Source organism: Typopeltis vanoorti, chromosome 13 (genome assembly GCF_054136105.1).
Source record: "Typopeltis vanoorti isolate ZY-2024b chromosome 13, IOZ_Tvanoo_1.0, whole genome shotgun sequence".
NCBI classification, from domain to species: domain Eukaryota; kingdom Metazoa; phylum Arthropoda; class Arachnida; order Uropygi; family Thelyphonidae; genus Typopeltis; species Typopeltis vanoorti.
The window spans coordinates 5,442,398-5,469,959 of NC_143561.1; the positions used below are offsets into that span (position 1 = coordinate 5,442,398).

At 36.1% G+C, this 27,562-nt stretch overlaps 1 protein-coding gene across 2 annotated transcripts in view; it reads left to right on the forward strand.

Annotated features, from left to right (window-relative positions):
* Chd1 (chromodomain-helicase-DNA-binding protein 1) overlaps positions 1–26,673 on the forward strand; it is a 557,090-nt gene extending 530,417 nt beyond the window's left edge. For both annotated transcript variants that reach the window (XM_090402402.1, XM_090402403.1), the window contains one exon: positions 25,781–26,673. In XM_090402402.1, coding sequence (XP_090258528.1) covers positions 25,781–26,027 — 247 coding nt within the window. In that variant the 3' untranslated portion in view covers positions 26,028–26,673. The remainder of the gene's footprint in view (positions 1–25,780) is intronic.
* The last annotated feature ends 889 nt before the right edge of the window (positions 26,674–27,562 follow it).

Consider the following 27,562-nt stretch of genomic DNA (forward strand, 5'->3'; position numbering starts at 1 on the left):
TTTCGACAATTAAGAAATGGGCTGCCGAGTTTAAACGTGGCCGTACCACCCTTGAAGATGATCCACATGAAGGACGTCCAAAGAGTGTAACAACGCCAGAAATCATTGATCAAGTGCACAATATGGTATTGGATGACCGGTGAGTCAAAGTGCATGAAATTGCTGAGACTATAGGCATTTCAAAAGAACGTGTAGAATATATTTTGCATGAATAATTTCAAATGAAAAAGCTTTGCACAAGATGGGTGCTACACTTGCTCGCCGCAGATCAAAAATGCACTCGCATGAAAATCTCTGAACAGTGCTTGGAGCGTTTTAACAAGAATAAAACTGATTTTGGGTGAGACTTGGATTCACCATTACACATTAGAATCCAAATAGCAGTCAAAACAGTGGACAGAATCCAGTTGTTCAGCACCAAAGAAGACAAAGTCGGTTCAATCAGCAGGAAAGGTCACGGTATCGGTGTTTTGGGGTGCTAAAGCCATTTTATTTATTAATTAATTGGAAAGAGTAAAACAATAACCAGAAAATATTATTCCGGTCTTTTAACCAGACTAGAAGAAAAAAATCATCTTTCATCAGGACAATGTACCTGCCCACAAAGGTGTTTTGACAATGGGAAAGGGATTTGCACAATGAATTGTTGGAAAACATCCACCCTATTCCCCAGATTTGGCTCCCAAAACTAAAACTCTTCCTCACTGGTCAGCGTTTTTCTTCGAATCAAGAGGTGATTGCAGCTGTAGAGGGGTATTTTGCAGAAAACCACTACAGGGATGGGATAATGGCACTGTAGCATCTCTGGAATAAATGTATTAGTCTTTAGGGAGATTATGTTGAAAAATAAAAATAGTATTGAAATTATAAATTCGTTTTTTTCATTGTTAGGGTGAGAACTTTTCAGACTACCCTCGTAAGTCTCTGTGGCCAAGAGGCATGTTTAAAAATGTGCCATTTATTTGAGAGAGATAACAAGTTCAGATCTTATAAAATTCCTTCTTGAAAGCAGAATGAACATGATTGAGCTTTTTCTTAAAGCAAGGTTAAGTTAACAGTCTTAAGAGACTTCAGGGTTTCCTCCCAGCTGATTAAATTGGCAGCTTCTAAACAAGTAAACTGGTTCAAGTAAGAACAAAGCAGTGGCGGCTCGTGGCTGGAAATTGTGGGGGTGCTGCAACTTTCGAAATATACATATACACTGTAAATACAGTGTATAAGTGTTTGAATAAAATATCAAAATTATGGTAAAAATTTAAAAAAAAAATTAAACATGAAAAAATATTGTTTATTATCGATAAAATTATACAGTTTCGTATAATTCAAAATTATTTAATAATAAAATATATTCTTATTGTTTTGTTTCATGAAAAAATATTGTTTATTATCAATAAAATTATACAGTTTAGTATAATTCAAAATTATTTAAAAATAAAGTCCATTTTCATAATCCCAATAATGTTCTAAAATAAAAACTATAACAAATGTTATGTCTTTAATTGTAATGTCCAAATATTTAAAGAGATGGAGTAAACACGATAAGCACTACGAACACTCCACTACTGGCCAAACTGCATATAAACAACAGTGGAACTGCGGGACAGACAGTGCCGCTAATAGTTCATGTCTCACTATATCATGCATATGCTTGTTGCATAGCAAATACTTGCCATATGACACTGTGGCAAACACAGTGCTGCTAGCATCCTTCACCCTCCTAAGTGCTACAAGATGGATTTTTATTATTTTTTATACAAAATAAAAGAATTATATAGGATTGTTGATGATAAAATTAAATATTACAAGCAAATATAAATAAATTAATAAATATACTTATATATCGAGAAAAATTGAGGGTGCTGCAGTTCTGTAGTGCCTATACACGAGCCACCCCTGGAACAAAGGGCTGATTACTTCATCCAAAACATGAGAAAGTTAAATTTCTTAGCAACTGATCAGTAGTAAAAGATCTAAAACTTGGAGGGGGTGGGTGGCTGGGTGATTGCATGATGCATTAGCCCTAGTTCAGTTTAATTTAAAGATGAATTTTATGGTATAATAGATTGAAGAAAGAACACAGAAGAGGATGAGTTGACAAATTAGGGATTCAATATTTTATTTTGCACCCTGTTGGGTATCTACTTGGATACTGAACAAACGAGGATGGGCAGGCAATTTGGGATTTAGCCGACCAAATTGTATTCTTATTGGTTAAACCAAAATAAAAAATGATGGTACAACATGACAAAATTTCATGCCGGCTGGGGCGTCGCCCGGTTAAACAAGGCCCCCGTTGTTTTCGCCAGGGACCTAGGGCGAACAGTGAAAAGTCAGTTACTGGAACAAATCTGAAAAAAAATCTGAAAATAAACCCCGACTCAACATCACCAGAGTTAAAGATCGGTACTATCAACGTAAGAAGCTTGAATGGCAAAGAAATGGAGCTAGCTGAGGAATTAGATAAGTACCAGATCGACATAATAGGGGTGACTGAAACAAAAAAGACCAAAACTGGTGAGATCGTTCTGAGCAATAAATACAAAATGTTATATTCAGGCAATGACAATCAAGGAAAAGAAGGAGTAGCCATAGTATTCAACACAAAATACGAGGCTAATCTTCTTGAATGGCAGTCAGTCTCAAGTAGAGTAATGTGGGCAAATATGAGAATGGGGAACTGGACAATGAGACTTATTTGTGCCTATGGTCCCACAGAAGGTTCTACTAAGGTAGAAGTGGAGAAATTTTTTGAGGCTTTAGAAAAAGCAACTGACACAAAAAAAAATGAAAAGTTGGTCCTTGTTGGGGATCTAAATAGCAGAGTAGGAAATGATTGTGAGACATACAAAAATATTTTGGGAAAATTTGGAGAAAAGAGCAAAGCTAATAATAATGGCAAATATCTGTTGGATTTCTGCTCAGGACATGGACTGGTTATTACTAACACTATGTTCCAACATAAAAATGTGCACAAATTCACATGGAGAGAAGAGGCTAGGAATAAGAAAAGTCTCATTGACTATGTTATTGTTGATAGTGATGTTTTCTCCCTGGCGCAGGACACCAGAGTGTACAGAGGATTTGAAATTGGAAGTGATCACTATTTAGTCTTGAGCAGGATAAAATTGAATTTCACATTGAAAAGAATAACATGTAAGAAAGTTTTAAAGCGAATAAAAGTTGAGCAGCTCTCAGATGTGATCTGTAGACTAAAATACACAAAGACTATTGAAGAAAAAATGAAAGAGTTTGAGAACAGGAATCAAACCTTGGAGATTCAGTGGCAAACTCTGAAGAAAACATTGATTGATTCTGCTAGAGAGGCATGTGGTGAGGTTGTCTATAAGGATAAAAAAATCAGAACTCCCTGGTGGACACAGGAAGTTAAAGAGGCAGTGAAGGAAAAGAAGAAAGCATACCAAAAGTTCCTGTCAAATAAGTCAGCTTGTGCTCTTAGAGAATACAGAGACAAATTCAAGAATGCTAAACACTGTGTAAAACTAGCTAAGTAAAAGTCATGGGAAGATTTGGCAAGAATATAGAAAATAAATATCAAGAAGGTGGCAAAATATTCTGGTGATTGTTGAAGAAGCTTAAGAATGGAGGAAAGAGTGCTGTAAAAGGAATTAGAGATGATAAAGGTGACATGAAAACGGGAGAAAAAGACATCCTTGGAGTATGGAGTAATTACTTTGAAAAACTACTAAATGATACAAGCAGTGATGACAGCACAGTGGTAAAAAACACTGACCAGGCATGCAGTCAGGAATACATATCCATACTTGAAGTAGAAAAAGCCATCGAAGGCTTGAAATGTGGAAAGGCAGCAGGAGTAGATGATATTCGACCAGAAATGCTGAAGTATGGTTGTATAAGAGTCTTACAGTGGCTGCACTGCATAGTTCAGAAAGCCTGGACAGAGGGACGAATTCCCGATGATTGGAGTAGAGCTCTCATAGTACCCATATATAAAAAGGGAAATAAAACTGCATGTGAGAATTACAGAGGTATTTCCCTACTGAGTGTTCCTGGCAAGATCTATGCAAGTATACTTGAGAAACGGTTGAGAAGAATTGTGGAAGAAAAGCTTGGTGAAGAACAGGCTGGATTCAGGCCAAATAGAGGCTGTCAGGATCAGATCTTCACTTTACGACAAATAGTCGAGAAAGCATGGGAATATAACAAAGATCTGTATTTAAGTTTTGTCGATCTGGAAAAGGCATATGACAAGGTGCCAAGAGAGAAGCTATTCAATACGCTGCAGTTATATGGTGTCCATGGGGCTTTATATCAAGCAATACTTAGTCTTTATTTGAGTTGTAAGTCAGCAGTTAGAATTGAAGGAAGTACAGGAAGATGGTTTAATGTTAAATCTGGTGTGAAACAAGGTTGTACATTATCCCCTCTGTTATTCATTATCTATATGGATCACATTATGAAGGAAAGTGGTATTAAACATGATATCAAAATTGGAGATGTTAATGTCAGCTCTTTGCTTTATGCTGATGATGTTATACTTCTAAATAAATCTGCTACAAGTCTGCAAGATTCTCTGACTAAATTGAATAGCTGTTGTAATAGATATGGTATGAAGGTCAGCAATTAAAAGACAAAGACAATGAAAATAGGCAGAATCATTGAAAATGTCAAATGTGGTGTGAATGGAGAACCTGTGGAACAAGTAAAACATTTCAGCTATTTAGGCACGATTTTTACTGAAGATGGTAAATTAAATATAGAAATAGACAACAGAATCAGCAAAGCTGGTGTGGTGGGAAGTCAATTGAATAAATTCATATGGAATAAGAGAGAAATTAGTCGGAACACTAAATTAGCTGTATACAAGACAGTGTTCAAACCAGTTTTAACTTATGGATCTGAGAGCTGGGTCAGAAGTAAAACACTTGATCAATGACTAGAGACCGCAGATATGAGAGTCCTGAGAAAGATTATAGGCGTGAACAGATGGCATCAATGGCAGTATCATATTAAAACCGAGGATATTAGGAAAGAACTTGACATTGTCAGCATCCAGGAATGCGTTAGCAGAGCTAATCTCAGGTGGTAATGTCACTTAAACAGAATGGGCAAGGAAAGATTAGCAAAACAAGTGTTCTCTGCCAGGTTGGCAGCAAAACGACCCAGTGGAAGACCAAGATACAGGTGGATGGATAAGGTACAAAGTGCCTTAGACGATAGAAATATAAGATCTGATAATGTTGGAGTCTTGACAAGTAACAGACTGATTTGGAGGAAAATTGTAGATAGGAAATTAATAATGATGTAATTTTTTTCATGTAGTACTATCATATCCTGTACACCCCTTGAGGGTACATGGCAAGAAGTTGATGATGATATTTTATTTTTATCACAAAAACATCATTGGGGATATAATATAAAATTAAATTTAAAAAAACTCATGGCATGCATACTATTATTTATTATACAAGAAAATTTAGCTTTTTGCTTTCAATATTCACAGCAGTAACAATCAGGTGAACCTCGTACAATAACATACATATCTATAGCAACAACCATGTTTATTGAGTTTTTTAAGAGCAGCTGTCGATTCCAAAAATGTCTCATGTTTGTAAGACTATTACACTTTTTTTATATAATGTTCATCAAGTAGCTTTATTTTATTATCCTACATGTTTCGCCAATTTTTTTCTGTCGGCATCTTCAGGGAATACAAACTAGTAAGCTATATGAAGGTAACAGACTAGGTTATAACTGATGGTTCTAATTCATACAAAAAATTAGTATTGAACGAGGCAATGCGCATGTCTCGGGAACGTGATTTATTCGTTATGGCTCATGATGTAATTGTCATGAAAGTTCATTTCTTTAATGTTTAATGATCTGATTAAAGCTTTCCAAATTTTTGGTAAGGTTAGACCTTAATTCTTGTTTAGGTTTTCAGTTTTATGGGCAACTGTAGTTGCTTTCTTGAAGGTTCTTGAATGGTAGTTATCTTCTATAAAGGGCATAAGGCTCTTATCCCACTCAATGTGATGGTTAGTAGAGGCAAAGTGGCAAGAAAGGCCTGAAATGTCTTGTCTGTTGTTTCTGACATATCCTATGTGTTCTTTTTTTATTGTTTCATAGCTTCTAGAGGTCTGACCTAAATAACTAATACCACATGAGCAAGGTATATTATATACTCCAGAGTACTTGTAGAATGGATGAGGATCTTTCGGTGATCTTAAAAATTTCCAAATAGTGATTGGCTTGAATGCTACTCTGATATTATGTGGTTTTAGAAGGTTAGCTAATTTTTTGGAGATGCTGTTGACAAATGGAATAGTAATAGTACTGATGTATTGGACGTCATCATGTTGTCTATGTGGTATATCAGTCAAGAGAATCTTGTTGTAGAGTCTTTTTGGATAACCATTTAAAGATAGTTCTCTGGATATTGTAGTTAATTCCATTTGTAGGTCATTCTTATCTGTTGTGTACTGTATAGTAGCTCTTTTTCTGAGCTATATGATGAGACGAGTTGAAATGGAGGTAACGTCCAGTATTTGTAGGTTTTCTATAAACAGATAGGTTGATACTATTATTGGTTTGTTTCTTTATTAGGATTTCAAGGAATGGCAGTTTTCCATCTTTTTCAATTTCTAATGTGAATTTGATGGTATGGTGGAAACTATTGATTTGGTTAAGGTAATCCATTAGTTCTTCTTTCGTATGATCCCAAATGAGAAAGATATCATCCACATATCTGTACCAAATTTTCGGTTTTGGAATGATCTGGGATAAGATTTTTTCTTCTAGATCTTCCATGAATAAGTCAGCACAAGGAGAGGAGAGGGGGCTACCCATGGCTAATCCGGCGATTTGTTTGTAGACAGTTTTTTTGCCAAATAAAATAGTTAGAAGTTAAACAGTGATTGAACAAAGTAGTGATGTTTCTTGGGAACAAGTTGTCTAAGATGTTGATGACTTCAACCACTGGAATGTTTGTAAACAAAGATGTAATGTCTAGGCTTGCTAGTATATCCTCTTCATAGATAGCGATGTTTTTTATTTTATCTATAAAATGTTGTGAGTTTTTAATATAAATATCCAAGACATGAATGTGTTGTTGTAAAATCTTAGCAAGGTACTTGGACAGTTGGTAAGTGGGAGAATAGATTCCGTCAACTATTGGACGTAATGGTATACCTTCTTTATGAATTTTAGGAACTCCATACAGTCTAGGAGTTAGTGGGTGCATTGATTTTAACTTTCTTATTACTTCTATAGGCCAGTTAGTCATTCCACGTAATAGTTCATTGGTGTCATTATGGTTTTTTATGGTCGGATCTCTACTGAGAACTTCATAGACAGACCTGTCAGATAATAGATTTATAATTTTTTCTTCATAATCTTTAGTATTTAATATAACTGTATTATTACCTTTGTCGGCTTTGAGTATAGTGATGTCTTTATTATTTCTTAATTTGAGAAGCGTTCTTCTTTCCATTTGGTTAGAGTTCGGAAATTTTTAAGATCACCGAAAGATCATCCATTCTACAAGTACTCTGGAGTATATAATATACCTTGCTCATGTGGTATTAGTTATGTAGGTCAGACCTCTAGAAGCTTTGAAACGAGAAAAAAAGAACACATAGGATATGTCAGAAACAACAGACAAGACATTTCAGGCCTTTTTTGCCACTTTGCCTCTACTAACCTCTACTAACATTGAGTGGGATAAGAGCCTTATGCCCTATATAGAAGATAACTACCATTCAAGAAACCTTCAAGGAAGCAGCTACAGTTGCCCGTAAAACTGAAAACCAACCAGAAATTTGGAAAGCTTTAATCAGATCATTAAACATCAAAGAAATGAACTTTCCTGACAATTACATCATGAGCCATAACAAATAAATCACGTTCCCGAGACACGCGCATTGCCTTGTTCAGTACTAATTTTTTGTATGAATTAGAACCAACAGTTATAACCTAGTCTGTTACCTTCATATAGCTTACTAGTTTGTATTCCCTGAAGATGCCGATAGAAAAAAATTGGCGAAACATGTAGGATAATAAAATAAAGCTACTACGAACATTATATAAAAAAAGTGTAATAGGCTTATAAATAATAGTCAAGAAAAAAAACTCACGTTTGTATTTACTGTAATGAAGTAATTTCTTCTGTGATCCTATGAGCATGGTATGGGCTGTAGACGTGATTGCCCATGATTATGGCTGCAGGTGTATTTTTGTGTTCTTTCTGACACACTGACAGGTCGTCCAGTCTGTCCCGTAATAAGACAACCTGCAAGTGCAAGGAACTTTATATATGCCTGGAACTAATAGGTGAGAGAGGGGAGAGAGGGAGAGTTGGTCTTTTGGGAGTAAATAACTCTATCCAGCTTGATATAGAGTGTGAAACCAGTACACAGATTTTACCTCTTTAAAATGCTATTTTTTCTGAGGTGCCTTTAATATATTGAGGAGTAATAGCATTAATGTAGTTTCTATGTTTGAAAGGGTTGTAGGATGGAGAAAGAAATAATTATTGTGGTAAATTTTTAGCTATTATAATCTTTGTATTGCTTTCAAACCCCATATCAAACTGGCTGCCATTATCTACTCATTCCCCTCCTCCTTCAGTTGCAGGTGGAAAGAACTTTCATTTGCAGATTGGCCTATTATGAGTAGACAGATCTGCCAACATCTCTCTGGAATAATGTACAAAATACATTCATTACGACAATTATGGACAATGAAGTCTGGCAGACTATGCCATGGACACAAACGAGAGAAGGAAATGAAAGAAAACCACTGTGTTTGATTACTGCTAATACAAACATGGGAGACTTTTTTTAATCAACAGCTACTCTTAAAAACCAGCTACTTCAAGAAATATGGTCGTGTGAACCTCTACGATATATGAATCCATAATCCTTAGACCCCACTCAACAACCACGACTTGCTACTAATACCTAGAGAGAGTGCCCTTCTTAGACCATTAGGCTTTAAGTCTAATTTTTTCCACATTGTTTTATGTTGCCTGCATATATATTACAGTTTTTTTTTTTTTTTTTATTGCACTCCCAGTGATGTTTCTGTAGCAGACAAAATATTGGAGTTATAGTCCGATCACATAAGCGAGAGCTGTTGTTGGAAGACTGCCAAGAAGAGTCAATTCATGTTGAAGGTGAAAAAGAAATAAGGCGATGTATGAATTGGTCACCAACATGCGAAATCACGTGCTTTATTCATAAAATTTTTCAACTGTTATACAAGCAAAATAGTTACCACTTTAAAAACTACAATGATCATAAAAGAGAAGTTAATTTTCCGCCCTGTAATAATGAACATTCATCCCACAATATGGAATGATTATCCTATTATCGGAATTGATTCTCCTTCTTTTGACATGTGCAGAAGTGTCAAAGGGTCTCGTATCTGTGGCCGTACTATACTGAATCTGTAAAATATGACATTTCAATCAGCATTTAAGGCTAAATACATGTAGAGTTTAGAAGTTTACATACATACCATTATTGACAGACAGTATCCAGTAGCTGATGATGATAATGATGATGTATTGGTGTGTGTTTTAGCTTCCTAATACAGTCAACACTCACTGTAGCAAACTCCAGGAACAAAGGAGTTTGTTATAGTGAATCTCTTTTAGCATAGTCAGACCCCATAGGTCTGACTCGCTATATAGATTTGTTATAGTGAGCAAGTTTGTTACAATGGCTTTTGCTATAGTGAGAATCGACTGTAAACGATTTGTAATTGGTGAGCTTATCATCACCATATTAGTAATATTAATCAGTAATATTTTGGTTCTCCATGGCATGTTTGGCATACCTTCAAAAGGTATTGCTCATATTGCATATAAGGAAAAAGGTGGGAGGAACAGAAGCTGGAATCCTTACTTTCTTGGCAGACTCTTTTCCTTCACTAGGAAAGGTGTGGAATTTCACTGGGCACCATCACCTAGTAGGTGTAGTTAGCATTTGCTCTAGTTAGAAGAATATCGTTCAGATATCTTTTCTTTTTTTTTTTTTCAGCAGGAATTCTCACCATTTTCATCAGAATCCCTTTTGGTGGAAAGAGACATACTACAAAAAAATGCAGGGTATACAGCTTCTCCCACCTAATATAGTGACCGGGAGAATTTATATATTGTACTATTGTACTTCACCTATCCATTAGTGTTCCAGTTATATTCATTGAGTTGCACAGTAGAACATTCTAGGTGGTAGACCATACTGACACAGATTGACTTTGATCAAAATCCCTCAAACAGACATGGTTGAAGTTAATCAGATACTTTTTTTATGTGGCTCCCACCCATGATAGATTATTTGCAAATCTATAGTACATTTTGTACCATAGGTGGGCTAAGTTTTTTTTTTTCCAATTTTATATATACAGTATTTGCCGGCATATAAGGTGCAACCCCTTTTTTTGTACACAATTTTTAGGAAAAAAAAGATTTTTTAGATCCTCTTCCTGATTCCGCCAAGTTCTTATCATTTTCTCAGTTGGGGGGTGGCCTGAAATGCCTCTCTGTAGCCCTCTTTCCATCTTCTTTAGCATACACAATCACACGTAGCTTGTATGCAATATTGTAGCAATGCCGACGTTTTTCAGTCATAATTTGCCAAGAAATTTAGAGAAAATTTAACGACAGAAATTTATCACCGTTTACACCAACCGCGACAACAATTGGAAAGTTTAAACGAACAGGAACACAGCTGTGATTGTCGATGACAAGGCATGCGCATCCACTGAATTCTACATAACTGGAATACTCTCACACACTGCAAGGAAGCAAGAAAGAAATTGCATAATTCAGAACAGAGAAAATTTCCAAAATGAAAGTAATAAAAAACTGAGTATTGGCATATAAGATGCACCCTGTTTTTCAGACCTATTTTGAAAGAAAAAAAGTGCATCTTATACGCCGTCAAATACAGTATTTTTTTTTTTAATCTGGAAACTCTGCTCTAGAGACATGACGAAACATGGAATTTTATCAAGCCACATCAGGCTTCCAATAAATGGAGTGACGGTCTCACACTGGGCATTATGTGATGTCCATATTGTTACATAATACAAATCTATTTTGAGAGAGAGAGAGATGCAAAATATTGATCGTCTCAAATTCATTTTGAGAGAGAGAGGTGGAATTAGATCATTTTAAGAATTTGAATGTGTAAGGCATTTAAAAGTATCATATAATACACATGAACACAGTGAAGAAATATTTGATAAACTGTAAGTAATTATAAAGATATTATTATTATTACATAACATAACATAACTACTATCGAGGGAGGACACCTGCTCTACAACTCTCTGCCTCCACCACTCCACTAACTGCATATTTAGGTACTAGATAACATTTTTGCTATCTGGAATAAGTCATGTTAAGAATTAGATGCCTTCTCACAAAAAATAAATAGCCTACATCACAGAATCAAATTTACCATAGAAATATCAAATGGAACTCCATCCTTGCTTAACATCCTCTTAAAAAGAGAAACAGATGGATCTCTGCCCACTTCAGTCAGTCCAGAGAAAAATGTTTTTCTCCATTCGTTATATTCATCAAACATTGGCACATCATTACCCTTCATAGAAATTTGGTATTATTAAACCTACTATCAAGAGCCCATATTGTCTGTTCTTCACCAGAATCTCTTCGACTAGAAATTTCAACCTTCAAACAAACTTCCTCTCTCAATGATTGTAACCCAAAAACTATTGAAAAATCATCAGTCATTTTTCTCCTAATTCCACAAGAAGAACTGACTCTCATAGAATGCCCTTCTCTTATATCATTGTTATTACGTATGGGCACCTCCATGGCCATGGAGTCTGTAGAATCATTGAGGGAGGCCCATTATATAACATTAATTATCAATACCTGTCATATTTTGCCTTGAAATCATTCACTACAAAGCACACACACGCAAATGAGTGGAATAGACTGACTCTGGCAGTCTATTCCACTCATTTGCCACTCTCCAAACAAAAAATCTAGGCCTCATGCTTTTGCTAACTACATTCTTACTCAATATCCATGGGGGGGGGGGGTTCCAGTGAAAAAAACTCCTACCTCTGAATGAGACTGGCTAACTCACCTATTGTCGAAAGAGACCAGATAAAATTCTTACATCACTGATGAGAATTGAATCCAGGTCTTTTTGACCAAAGAGCTTCATCTATAACCACTGAGCTACGGAGGCTCTTGAGTCTTTTTAAGATGTGAAATCATTGACAGTAGCTGTCCATAAAGCTTTTGTGTCCATCTTCTTCTCCTCCAGTGGAACTATTTCCCTCTCTTTCTACTCCCCTGGGACCAACCCAGACCCGAGACTCAAAAAATCCGTTCCTTTATTCCTACAATATCACCATCTGGATGATATACTTTTGCAAAGTGCTCGCTCAGTAATTCCACTATATCAACTGATTCAGTTACTTACCTGCCATCGGCATTCCTTAAAATCATTCTGCCGTATACATTTTTTCTTTTACTAGCATATCGAAAAAACAAAAAAACTGTTTAGGGTTCTCTTTAGCTTGCATGGCTAATTTCCTTTCATAATCCACTTTTGCTTTTCTTACCACACTCTTTACCCTTCTGGCCTGTGCTTTATACTGTTCGTGTGCCTGCTGGTCATTATCTGCAAGTACAACACATTCTATACTGAACTGAGTTATAGTTCGCACAACACATTCTCTGGCATCTGCCCAACCCAGTTTCGTCAATCAGACTGCCAGATGGTGAAGAGAGATTCATCATTCGAGAATGTGTTTGTGCTACTCCAGAATCCAATGGCAGCAACTTTGCATTGTGTGGCTATGCGGCCATGGAACCCCACATTCTTCAGCTCCTGAAACAGTTGTGGTGCTGGCATTGCAGAAGCAGTTTGGAGCTCAGTAGTAATGTTTCAACTGAGGACAGATGATTTTCTCATATCATACACTTCAGCACTTGGCAGTACCACTCTATAATTTTATGTAGCCTACCAGATCACAATTGTGCTATTATTATTGCTTCTAGGCATTTCCACTTCACTATAACATCACTTATAGTTGATTGGTACAGTTGTTGCAAAGGTGGTATCCTATGATAGTGCCATGTCGAAAGTAACTTAGCTCTTCAGTATGCCATTTTACTGTTAATATTTGTCTATGAAGATTCAAAGACCATATGCTTCCTTTTATATGTATGAGGCCATGGTTGGCATGCATAAGGAGTGTCTAGATATTTTTGATCCATAGTATGCGTGTCCAGTGCATGTTCCATTGTATCAGCACCCTTTTTTTATGGACCTTTAATTTAGTTATTTCAGGCCTTGGGTCATTTCTAAATTTAAAAAAAAAAAAAAAGAAAAGTGTTCTTTCTAAGAAATCAGCAGAAACTTTACATCATATCCATAAATGGTATCAGTAAGCCTATCATAAACTGAGAGACAATTTCCTGGAAAATTCCTCTAACATCAGAGATTTAAAAGTTGAATAATCAACAGCGTGCCTTGCCCTCTAAAACTGTGAAAAAATCTCTTAGCTTTCCCTTTTGCTTTTAGAACAAAAATGACTGAGTATCTGACCATTTACTAAGAGACCTAACTGTTTCAGAAATTTAAAAAAAATACTTCGTTTTCCTGAGGTTCACCATTAAAAGTATGGATTATGAGGCAGTGTGGTGTAATGTGTAATGTGACAGGAAGACATATTTAGTTGGATGTTGATGAAGAAATGATGAACAACTTGGATTAGTGAACAAAGGAAGGGTAATTATTATGGATGATTTTAATTATGACGGTATAAATTGGAATGAAGAGATAGCATTTGGGAGTAAAGAAAATGAATTTCTCGAGTTCTTGAGAGATAACTATCTGAGGCAGCGTGTAAAGGAGGGCATGTGAGGATCAAGAGTTTCAGATCTGATCATTTCATCAGAGGATGTAATTGTGAGTGGAGTTTCACACTTTCTTCCAGTTGGTGAGAGCGATCATGAAGTAATCATCTGTGTTGTGGCTAGTCATATGCACACTTTTGTGAGGAAAGGATATATGTGGAATTATAAGGCTGGTGATTATGACAAGCTTAAGAGACAGCTTGGAGCTATAGCATGAAACGAGGAGTTGAGTATTAAAGAATAAATGCTGCTTCAGATATGACAAAGAAATACATAACAGCATCAATGTGCGAATGTATTCTGAAGTCAAAAGGCTGAATAAGGTAGGTGTAAAAAAAAGAAGGTATAAGATGAATAATGGTAATAATCAGTTACATGAAGAGTATAAAGAACAAACCAGGAGAGTGACTCAATTAGTAAGGAAAATTATCATGGTAAGATGATGTTAATGGATGAAAATGGTAGAATGGTAACCGCTGCAGATGACATATCGAGCTGGAAAGTATGAGAAGCTTAGGAGTTTGATTGGTTCAGTGCCATGGCATGTACAACTGCAAGGACTAGAAGTTGATAGTGCATGGGAGACAGTTAAGAAGTGTTTGCATGAAGCAATGGCTGACTGTATACCTAGAGTCTGAATAATAAATCAAGTAGGGGTTAAATGGATGAATAACACCGTTAAGCTTGAGCTGCAAAAAAAGAAACAACTATAGAGGGAATTTAAGGAGAAAGGTGACCGGCAGGCACATGAACGGTATAAAGCGCAGGCCAGAAGGGTAACGAGTGTGGTAAGAAAAGCAAAAAAGGATTACGAAAGAACATTGGCCATGCAGGCTAAAGAGAATCCTAAACAGTTTTTTAGATATGTAGCAAGTAAAAGGAAAAATGTACATGGCAGAATGATTTTAAAGAATGCCGATGGTAGGGAGGTAACTGAATCAGTTGATATAGTTGAGTTACTGAGTAAGCACTTTGCAAGTATATATCATCCAGGTGGTGACATTGCAGAAACGAATAAACCAGTAGATTATACGGGAATTGTGGTGAATGAAGTTCAGGTGAGTAGTCTATTGCATAACCTCAATGTCAATACATCTGTGGGATTGGATGGTATACCAGCTCGTGTCGTACAAGAAGCAGCTAAAGAATTGTCAGTACCCTTGACCATTTTGTTTAATTTGAGTCTCGGGTCTGGGTTAGTCCCGAGGGGGTGGAAAGAGGGGAAAATAGTTCCACTGCATAAAGGTGGTTCCAAGACTGCTGTTGTAAATTACCGACTGATTAGCATATCAGGAATCATTGTCAAGGTCTTAGAGAAATTAGTCAAGAAAAGAATACAGGATTGGATAGATGAAAATGGGATATTGTATGGGGGACAACATGGTTTTGTGAAGGGTAGATCATGCCTCAGTAACTTGCTCACGTTTTATAACACAGTGACGGTTGAACTGGATAGGGGTAATGGGTTTACAGTGTTACTACTGGACCTTGCCAAGGCCTTTGACAGGATACCACATGGAGCCCTAATCAGTGAACTGGAGCAGATGGGGATAGATAGATTGGTGAGATGGATAGGAGGGTGGTTGAAGGAGAGATGCCAGAGAGTGGTTTATGCAGGAGGGGAGTCTAAAAGACGGCTTGTGACTAGTGGTGTGCTGCAGGGCTCTGTTCTTGGACCACTGCTTTTCAATTTGTTCATCAATGATATAGGAAAGGATTTGAGAGGAAGTATTCACTTGTTTGCTGATGATGCAAAGTTGGGTAGAGCAATTGTGAGTGCACAGGATGTCAAAATTTTACAGGATGATTTGGATAGTTTTGAGGATTGGGCTAGGAAAAATGGATCTCAATTTTGTGGCAAAGTGTAAGGTTATGCACTTTGGGGTGAAAAGAATAGCAGCAGTATATCGCATTGGTGGAACCGTACTCCAGGAGATTGACGAGGCCAGGGATTTGGGAGTGTTGGTGGATAGGGAATTGAAGTTTAGGGGGCACATTGCAAAAGTGACTAAATCAGCTCATCAAATCACTTGGCTTCTGAAAAATACTTTAACATGCAGAGACAAACAAGTTGTTGTTCCTTTGTATCGAGCCTTGATAGGACCCCATCTGGACTACTGTGCCCAGTTATGGGCACCAGGGTTTCTTCGTGATGGGGAGGAGGTGGAGAGGATCCATAGACGAGTGACCAAGATGATAGAGGGTCTGTGGAATGAACCTTATGAGAATAGGTTGAAGATTTGTGGGTTGCAGAGATTGCACGATAGGCGAAGGAGGGTAGATATGATTGAGACATTCAAATTACTGAAGGGTTTCTATAAGATTGATCCAGAAGATATTTTTGAAAATATGACTGGTTGTGGGAGGACTAGGGGCCATGCATGGAAGCTGGGCAAGAGTGTGGTTGACAAGGGTGTTAGAGCTAGGTTTTTTACTTGGAGAGTGGTGAATGAGTGGAATAAGCTTCCAGAGTCTGTTGTGGGTGCTACGACAGTGAACGAGTTCAAGGCAAGGTATGATAGATACTGTGTCAATGTCGAATAGTTGTTCTTGACATGGTGTTAGGGCCTCCCTCGATGAGTCTGTCGACTCCTTGGAGTTGCCCGGAACAATAATAATAATAATAAAAATGGATGAATGAGGAGCTTAAGCATGAAATCTGGAAGAAGAAGGTATAAGATGAATAATGGTAATAATCAGTTCAAGAATAAACCAGGAGAGTGACTCAATTAGTAAGGAAAATTATCATGGTAAGATGATGTTAATGGATGAAAATGGTAGAATGGTAACTGCTGCAGATGACATTGTTGAGATACTCAGTGATCAATTTATACGGTGTTTCATCCTGATCAGGGTAGAATCATGAGGAACTTAAGTGTATAGAACATAGGAGAAGATGGGTTAATTGTGAGTGAGTAGGAGGTATTTGAGGAAATAAATAATCTTGATGTCAATAAGGTGATAGAATTTGGTGACATATCACCATGCATCTTAAGAGAATGTTCCAGGGATTTAGCAGTAGCATTGGCATGCTTATTTAATAAGAGTCTTACAACAGCACATATTCCAAGGAAGTGGAAGAAGGGTAAAGTTGTTCCACTGCATGAAGGTGATGATAAGGCAGTAGCTTCAAATTATAGGCCAACTGTATATCTGAAGGTACTGGAGATTGGTGAGAAGCAGGATACATAAATGGGTTGGTTATCAGAATGGATTTGTTAAAGGGAGATCATGTTTTACTAACTTACTTATGTACTATAACAAGATGACAAATATCTTGGACAGGGGATATGCATATCAGTGATGTAGATTTTGCAAAAGCTTTTGATAGACTGCCACACAAAAAACTGTTAAATAATTTGAAACAGATGGGATTGGATAACAGACTTCTTAGTTGTATCAGTGACAGGCTCTTAGATAGGTATCAGAAAGTTATATACGGGGGTGCAATATCCCAAAAGAAAGTCACTAGTGGTGTAACTGCAGGGGTCGATTTTGGGACCATTGTTGTTCAATTTGTATGTTAATGATATTGGAATGGGTTTAACTAGTGATATGCAGCTATTTGCAGATGATGCAAAATTGGGGAGAGCAATGCAGAGTAAAGCAGATGTTATGGCCTTACAGGAGGACTTGAATGTATTGCATGAATGGACAGGTAAGCGGAACTGTCAGTTCAATGTTGCACGTGTAAGGTTTTGAGATTTGGTTAGAAATAATGGAATGCAAAGTATACAGTTTGTGGGGAAAGTTTAAAGGAAGTAGAAGAGATGAGAGATCTAGGAGTGATGGTAGACAAGGTATGAAGACGTTACATACATAGAAATAAGATAATGGCAATGATCCCATTGTATAAGGCCTTGATCAGGCCTCATATGGATTATTATGCACAGATTTTGTCACCAGGATTTCATGGTGATGAGGATATGTTGGAAAGGGTCCAGGGAAGATTCATAAAGGTGGTTAGTGGTCTTTGAAATATGGAGTACGAGGACAGATTGAGAGAATGTAAGTTGCAAAGCATCGTGAATAAGAGGAGGGGGGGGTATGATTGAGACATATAAGCTAGTCAGGGATTGTTATCAGGTTGACATGGAAGAGATTTTTCATAGAATTGGGGGGGGGGGGTAGAACAAGAGGCCATCACTGGAAACTGTATAAGGAGGGTGTGAGCAGAAAAGCGAGAAGTAGGTTCTTTGCATAGAGAGTAGGTTGGTGAGTGGAATGCATTGCCTAAGTGTTGTGGGTGTAGACACAATGAATCAGTTGAATGGTTGGACGAGCATTGTATGCAATAGTGTGAACCTCCCACGATGGGTCCCTGACTCCATAGAGGTAAAATGTTAATAACAATAATTAATCTTTCTAAATTAGTAAGTTTTTAAAATTCTTCATTTTGGAAAGATAGAGCAAAATTACACTCATTTTCATTAGTATAATTTTGCTCCATCTTTCCAAAATGAAATAAATTTTAAATTAAGTACAATTGGAAAGAATGTTTAGATTAATGAAAAAAATAAGTGCTATTTACTCATTATGTTTAATAATCATCATTAAATTCCTGACAAGTACCCTCAAGGGGTGTACAGGATATGATAGTACTTCATGAAAAATGTACCTCAATTACTGACATCCTATCTACAATTTTCCTCCAAATCAGTCTGTTACTTGTCAAGCTCCAACATCATTATCAGATCTTATATTTCTATCATCTAAGGCACTTTGTACCGTATCAATCCACCTATATCTTGGTTTTCCTCTGGGTCGTTTTGCTGCCAACCTGGCAGAGAACACTTGTTTTGCTAATCTTTCTTCGCCCATTCTGTTTAAGTGACCATACCACCTGAGATTAGATCTGCTAACGCATTCCTGGATGCTGACAATGTCAAGTTCTTTCCTAATATCCTCGTTTTTAATATGATATTGATATTGATGCCATCTGTTCACGCCTCTAATCTTTCTCAGGACTCTCATATCTGCAGTCTCTAGTCTTTGGTCAAGTGTTTTACTTCTGACCCAGCTCTCAGATCCATAAGTTAAAACTGGTTTGAACACTGTCTTGTATACAGCTAATTTAGTGTTCCGACTAATTTCTCTCTTATTCCATATGAATTTATTCCTACAATACCAGCTTTGTTGATTCTGTTGTTTATTTCCATATTTAATTTACCATCTTCACTAAAAATCGTGCATAAGAAACTGAAATGTTTTACTTGTTCCACATCCCTATTAAAAACACAGTTGACATTTTCAACGATTCTACCTATTTTCATTGTCTTTGTCATTTTATTGCTGACCTTCATACCATATCTATTACAACAGTTATTCAATTTATTCAGGGAATCTTGCAAACTTGTAACAGACTTATTTAAAAGTATAACATCGTCTGCATAAAGCAAAGAGCTGACATTAACATCTTCAATTCTGATATCATGTTTAATACCACTTTCCTTCATAATGTGATTCATGTAGATGATGAACAACAAAGGGGGATAATGTACATTCTTGTCTCACACCAGATTTAACGTTAAACCATCTTCCTGTACTTCCTTCAATTCTAACTGCTGACTTGCAACTAAAATAAAGACTAAGTATTGCTTGATATAATGCCCCATTGGCAGCATATAACTGTAGTGTATTGAATAGCTTCTCTCTTGGCACCTTGTTGTATGCCTTTTCCAGATCGACAAAACTTAAATACAGATCTTTGTTATATTCCCATGCTTTCTCAACTAATTGTCGTAAAGTGAAGATCTGATCCTGACAGCCTCTATTTGGCCTGAATCCAACCTGTTCTTCACCAAGCTTTTCTTCCACAATTCTTCTCAATCGTTTTTCAAATATACTGGCATAAATCTTGCCCGGAACACTCAGTAGGGAAATACCTCTGTAATTGTCACATTCAGTTTTATTTCCCTTTTTATATATGGGTAATATTAGAGCTCTACTCCAATCATGAGGAATTCGTCCCTCTGTCCAGGCCTTCTGAACTATGCAGTGCAGCCACTGTAAGACTTTTATACCACCATACTTCAGCATTTCTGGTCGAATATCATCTGCTCCTGCTGCCTTTCCACATTTCAAGCCTTTGATGGCTTTTTCTACTTCAAGTATGGATATGTATTTGTGACTGCATGCCTGGTCAGTGTTTTTTATCACTGTGCTGTCATCACTGTTTGTTCATTTAGCAGTTTTTCAAAGTAATTACTCCATACTTCAAGGATATCTTTTTCTCCTGTTTTCATGTCACCTTTCTCATCTCTAACTCCTTTTACAGCACTCTTTCCTCCATTTCTAAGCTTCTTCAACAACCTCCAGAATATCTTGCCACCTTCTTGATATTTATTTTCTATGTTCTTGCCAAAGTCCTCCCATGATTTTTGTTTATCTAGTTTTACACAGTATTTAGCTTTCTTACATTGGCCTCTGTATTCTTTACGAGCACAACCTCTTATTTGCCAGGAACTTCTGATATGCTTTCTTCTTTTCCTTCACTGCCTCATTAACTTCCTGTGTCCACCATGGAGTTCTGATTTTTCTATCCTTGCAGACAACCTCACCACATGCCTCTCTGGCTGAATCAATCAGGGTTTTCTTCAGGTTTCCCAATGAATCTCCAAGGTTTGGTTCTTGTTCTCAAACTCTTTCATTTTTTTTTTTCAATAATCTTTGTGCATTTTAGTTTACAGTTCACATCTGAGAGCTGCTCAACTTTTATTCGCTTTAAAACTTTCTTACATGTCATTCTTTTCAATATGAAATTCAATTTTATCCTGCTCAAGACTAAATAGTGATCGCTTCCAATTTCAAATCCTCTGTACACGCTGGTGTCCTGCACCAAGGAGAAAACATCAGTATCAACAATAACATAGTTAATGAGACCTTTCTTATTCCTTACCTCTTCTCTCCATGTGAATTTGTGTACATTTTTATGTTGGAACATGGTGTTAGTAATAACCAGTCCATGTCCTGAGCAGAAATCCAACAAATATTTTCCATTATTATTGGCTTTGCTCTTTTCTCCAAATTTTCCCAAAACATTTTTGTATGTCTGACAATCACTTCCTACTCTGCTATTTAGATCCCCAACAAGGACCAACTTTTCCTTTTTAATTGTATCAGTTGCTTTCTCTAAAGACTCAAAAAATTCCTCCACTTCTACCTTAGTAGAACCTCCAAAAAAGTTCATACCATGAGTATTTGTTTTCTTTGCAGTCTCTAAAATTATTACTTTAAAAGAATGTTAGTTTCTTTATATCTTGTATTACATTAACTTATCTTAGCCTCATAAATAAGACAAGAGAATGTGATACAAAAAAAAGACATTGTTTAATTAATATAAAAATATACAAACCCAATTATTTGCATAAAATTTCTTTGGAAAGATTTCATAAGAGATATACTTTCACACATAAAGATATCAGTTTTATTTTAGAAATTAAAAAAAAATGTGTATGTGTGTTACAGTTTTGCAACAGAACAAAGAAACAAAATTCTTTGCTGATTCTTTCTAGAATTAACAGCTTTGGCTTTCATTTGCATTCAGTACAATTCATTTCGGGGTGCTTAAGGGTCAAAGCTGTATAACTGAGAGGAGACCTCCAAATAGCCTTTAAAGGAATGTGGAGAACCGACCACAGCTTCTGACCTAGTGTCCAATCCTCACCTTCTCGTGGTGCACCCTTTTGGTTATCTACTTGGATACTGAACAAACGAGGATGGGTTGGCAATTTGGGATTTAGCCGACCAAATTGAATTCTTATTGGTTAAACCAAAATAAAAAATGATGGTACGACATGACAAAATTTCATGCCGGCTGGGGTGTCGCCCAGTTAAACAAGGTCCCCGTTGTTTTCGCCAGGGAACCAGGGCGAACAGCGAAAAGTCAGCTACTGGAAGAAATCTGAAAACAAACCCCAACTCAACATCACCAGAGTTAAAGATCAGTATAAGAACCTGATTGGCAAAGAAATTGAGCTAGCTGAGGAATTAGATAAGTACCAGATCGACATAATAGGTGTGACTGAAAGAAAAAAGACAAAAACTGGTGAGATCTTTCTGAGCAATAAATACAAAATGTTATATTCAGACAATGACAATCAAGGAAAAGAAAGAGTAGCCTGAGTATTCAACTCAAAATACGAGGCTAATCTTCTTGAATGGCAGTCAGTCTCAAGTAGAGTAATGTGGGCAAATATGAGAATGGGGAACTGGACAATGAGACTTATTTGTGGCTATGGTCCCACAGAAGGTTCTATTAAGGTAGAAGTGGAGGAATTTTTTGAGGCTTTAGAAAAAGCAACTGACACAATGAAAAATGAAAAGTTGGTCCTTCTTGGGGATCTAAATATGAGAGCAGGAAATGATTATCAGACATACAAAAATATTTTGGGAACATTTGGAGAAAAGAGCAAAGCCAATTATAATGGCAAATATTTGTTGGATTTCTGCTCAGGACATGGACTGGTTATTACTAACACCATGTTCCAACATAAAAATCTGCAAAAATTCACATGTAGAGAAGAGGCAAGGAATAAGAAAAGTCTCATTGACTATGTTATTATGGATACTGATGTTTTTGCCCTGGTGCAGGACACCAGTGTGTACAGAGGATTTGAAATTGGAAGCGATCACTATTTAGTCTTGAGCAGAATAAAATTGAATTTCATAGTGAAAAGAATAACATGTAAGAAAGTTTTAAAATGAATAAAAGTTGAGCCGTTCTCAGATGTGAACTGTAGACTAAAATACACAAAGATTATTGAAATAAAAAATGAAAGAGTTTGAGAACAGGAATCAGACCTTGGAGATTCAGTGGCAAACTCTGAAGAAAACATTGATTGATTCTGCCAGAGAGGCATGTGGCGAGGTTGTCTGCAAGGATAAAAAAAATCAGGACTCCCTGGTGGATAAAGGAAGTTAAAGAGGCAGTGAAGGAAAAGAAGAAACCATATCAAAAGTTCCTGTCAAATAAGTCAGCTTGTGCTCTTAGAGAATACAGAGACAAATGCAAGAATGCTAAACACTGTGTAAAACTAGCTAAACAAAAGTCATGGGAGGACTTTGGCAAGAATATAAAAAATAAATATCAAGAAGGTGGCAAAATATTCTGGAGGTTGTTGAAGAAGCTTAGGAATGGCAGATAGAGTACTGTAAAATGAGTTAGAGATGATAAAGGTGACATGAAAATGGGAGAAAAAGATAGTCTTGAAGTATGGAGTAATTACCTTGAAAAACTGCTAAATGAAACAAGCAGTGATGACAGTACAGTGGTAAAAAAACACTGACCAGGCATGCAGTCAGGAATACACATCCATACTCGAAGTAGAAAAAGCCATGAAAGGCTTGAAATGCGGAAAGGCAGCAGGAGTAGATGATATTTGACCAGAAATGCTGAAGTATGGTGGTATAAGAATCTTACAGTAGCTGCACTGCATAGTTCAGAAAGCCTGGACAGAGGGACGAATTCCCGATGATTGGAGTAGAGCCCATATATAAAAAGGGAAATAAAACTGAATGTGAGAATTACAGAGGTATTTCCCTACTGAGTATTCCTGGCAAGATCTATGCAAGTATACTTGAGAAACGGTTGAGAAGAATTGTGGAAAAAAAGCTTGGTGATGAACAAGCTGGACTCAGGCCAAATAGAGGCTGTCAGGATCAGATTAGATTAGAAAGATTAGCAAAACAAGTGTTCTCTGCCAGGTTGGCAGCAAAATTACCCAGAGGAAGACCAAGATATAGGTGGATTGATATTGTACAAAGTGCCTTAGACAATAGAAATATAAGATCTTATAATGTTGGAGTCTTGACAAATAACAGACTAATTTGGAGGAAAATTGTAGATAGGAAGTTAGTAATGATGTAAATTTTTCATGCAGTACTATCATATCCTGTACACTCTCTTGAGGGTACATGGCAGGAATTTGATAATGATGATGATGACAATTCATTTCTAAAATGAGAACCATCTCACTCTGATTCAAAGTTAACATTCTTCCAAATAATTCCCATACCATCAGTCTGTCTCTTACTTTTTAGCACTCCAATATTGTCATAATTAACATTTCATCCTTCTAAGACACTTCTGACTGAATCAATCCACCTAAACCTTGGTCTTCCTCTGTTTTGCTAACCTTTCTTCACCCATTCTATTTAAGTGACCATACCACCTTAGATTAACTCTGTTAACACATTCTTGAATGCTAATAATATCAAGTTCCTTCATGATTAGCCTAGAATTTGGAATTTCATTGAGATACTCCATGTTGCCCCTCTCCAAAGGATGAAGTGCAACCTTTATTGCTACCTGTAGTCTATTAAGTTCCATTAGCAGATTATCTTACAATGATCAAATAGGCCAACTAACCAATGAACACTAGTCCTACATTGAATACAAAAAATATCACAAATATGGCTTGCTGAACATGGAATTGTCACTACTGTCCACAGGATTCTCACTAATAATGCTAAATTATTGGACAGAAGCTCCCATAAATTTGAATGTCTTTTCAAGGAAAGTACCGAGGTCCTTCTTCACTGCCCAAACTTTAACTTCACTGTCTGTGCCCAAAATTTGGAAAATTATTTATTTATTTTTTTTTATGTAGTTATACTCACACACACACACACCTATATTATTATGTTTACCTGACTGTCCTGTGACTCACATGAAAAAATATACTATTCCCCATGCACCTGCAATGTTGCTTTTGAATTTTTCATTATCTATTCTGTTGCACTGATAATAGTTTAGATAATTAAACCAAATCTATAATTAAATTAATTATAGTTTATTAACTATTTCTTCACTGTGTTCACATCTATCTTATGATTCTTTTATAGATTCAAAGAGCCTGTGCAGCTCAGTGGAAGTAGCACATGCATCCACAGTGATGGGCTGCCTGAAAAAAAACCATTCTAAGTTCAGTTCTAGTTGCCAACTAAAGAAACTTTTTCTAAGCCTTTCTTTGACTTGGGAACCAGTCAAAGAAAGGTTCCCAAGTTATTCAATCTCTGGCATGGGGAAGCAGGTTTTTTGTCTCGTAAACTCAAGAAAAATCAATCATAGAACCCACACTATTTCAGATAATAAATATGGTGATAGGAGTAGGTACCATGAGATGGTGGCACTTGTCAGCTGCCTGTCTTCATCAGATAATTAGTGATAGTCTTGGGCCAGCTATCATTGATTAGTTACCAGTGGAGATTGAACTGCCTCTCAGTCTCTAAAAGTAAGATAGGGCTAAAACGGCCGCCTCACCTACTCTCTATAGGGGAATAAAATGCATTAGCAGATTTATTTATTTTATTTTACTTATAGATTCAGTCCATTGAAGAGTAAAAGGCATTTGTTCCACTTCACCTTAATTGATTGTTGACATTAAAAGTATTTTTCCTTGAATACTTCATCAGTATCTTTATATAACAGTTCTATAATGATTTTAATTCTATCTTATACAAAGAATGTTATACAAATTAGGATAAAGAATGTTATGCCAATAGGACATCAGAAAAAAAAATATTACATTTTTACTTATTAAGAATGGAAGAATTTATTCCTCTCATTTTAGATGATTTCCATCACCTAGTTGAAACTACTGGTACATAAAGGATTTAAAGAATACATGCACTGAAATTTTTTTAGCAGCTTAGTACATTTTATCCTGATAAGGTATGATATTTCATAGTATAAATAAACAGAGTCAAAAAATTTTATCTACAAAATTACTGTGATTAAAAAGAAGCATACAGAAACAGCCTAATTGCATTATCAATGCAACTTGGGAAGAGTCTGAAACTTATTTTTTTTAATAATTAAATAAAGATAATTTATAATAAAGCTAAGGAGAGGAAAAAAAAACTCAAGCATTATTTTTACTTATTTTTCAGATTTCGTCAGACACATCCTCACCGGGGAGGCTATTCTCCATATCCATTGCATCCTTCTGCGTTCCCTACTCATAGTGGCTATTCTTATGGTCCTTTGCCTTCAGTCATGAACCAGCCACCACCTCCAGGAGTTGGTGATCACACTCCTGCAGGTCCTTATAGTCCCTACCAAGGACATGCAGATACATGGAGAAGGAAAAATTATGAAAGAATAAATGGTCCTCCAGATTATAAACAAAAACACTGAATACATTTCTAGTCAGTGCCCCTGAAGAAATTCACTAAAGAAGAAAGTGAACAGACTTGTTCTTGTGTTTGTTTTCTATTGTGGACCAAACTGTTTTGTCCTGTGATATCTGCAATGCAGAAACAAGCTAGAAGTATTCCGAATGTTGTGCATGAAGAGGGGAAAAAAATAAAATAAATGATACCCAAGGGAAGAAACTGAATTTTGCTTCCTTTAGTTTTCCAGTGAGGGGAAAAAAACATTGTGTACTTTAAAGTGAATAATGACCCTCAAAATATGATTTATTAGTATTTTTTTGTAGAGGACATACTCATCACACCCTGTATCTTGTGTACAGCAATATGTGATAATTCAGGGAATTTTGCAAGACTGTGTAGCGAGGATATTGTATGTTTATATGCTCCTTCAGATGAACCGTTCAATATATTAAAGATGAATAAATTAAAAAAAAAACGTAATGATAATAATACTATTGCCTCGGCTGGTTTTGGGAGCAACTGGACTGAGGTTCGAGAGTGTCCTAATTCAGCATCATGAGGTGAGAGAAATTGTCAGTGGTACTTATTGGAATGACAAAAGCAAAACTTCCAAAATGTATTATTTGTTTAAAAAAAAAAAAATGTAAATAAAATCAGTGGGGTATGTTGCTTTGGTTTCCTTTGTTTCTGAACTACTGTACCTTTTAATGGTATAAAACTTTAGATGAATTAAATATTCTACATTTTCTGACTGAAATGTTATAACTGCAGTATATTCCATTGCATGTGAATTCAAAATCTTTAATAGGAAAACGTAGTTATTCTATATTGAACATCAAAAAATTACATTTAGTTTGATTTTTTTTTAAAGAAATGTTACTGCTTCCATAAAGTTAAGAATTCAAAAGCCAAATCAACAGTGTGATGGCCACAAAATTATGATTTATTTCTCCAAAATTGATTTAATTATTTCAGCAATATCATACATCTTGATTGATCCACTGTAATCGACTAAGCATACAGAAATTTTGTGACTTAAAATGCTTGAAAGTATTTTATTTGCTTACATTAAAGTTGTATTACATGTATTACACTTTTTAAAAAAAAACTTAAAATGTGTAGCATACTGATGTTTTAAATAGGCATCAAAAGGACTGATTAGGTGGTTAAGAAAATATTGGGGTATCATGCTAATGCACTATTAAAATTGGGACTTTTATCTTATTTTGAAATTAGATTTATGCTGATTTTGAATTAATCAGTTATCCACTTTCAGTTTAATACTACCTCATAAATTTATTGGGTGATGTGATGCACACATGTTTATTTTCATTATTTTGAAAATAATTATTCTTTTCCTTATTATGAACTAAAACTAGATTCATTCCGCTTGAATATTGTTTGTGTGGAGATGGCAGGCAGTTGTTGACTGTCAGCATATAGCAGTTATTGACTGCTATATGCTGAAAAACTTAAGCAATGTTTTTTTCCCCTAATTTTTCCTCATACTACAGGTAAAAATCAGCAGGAGTATACAGGTAAGGAAGCAACATGTTG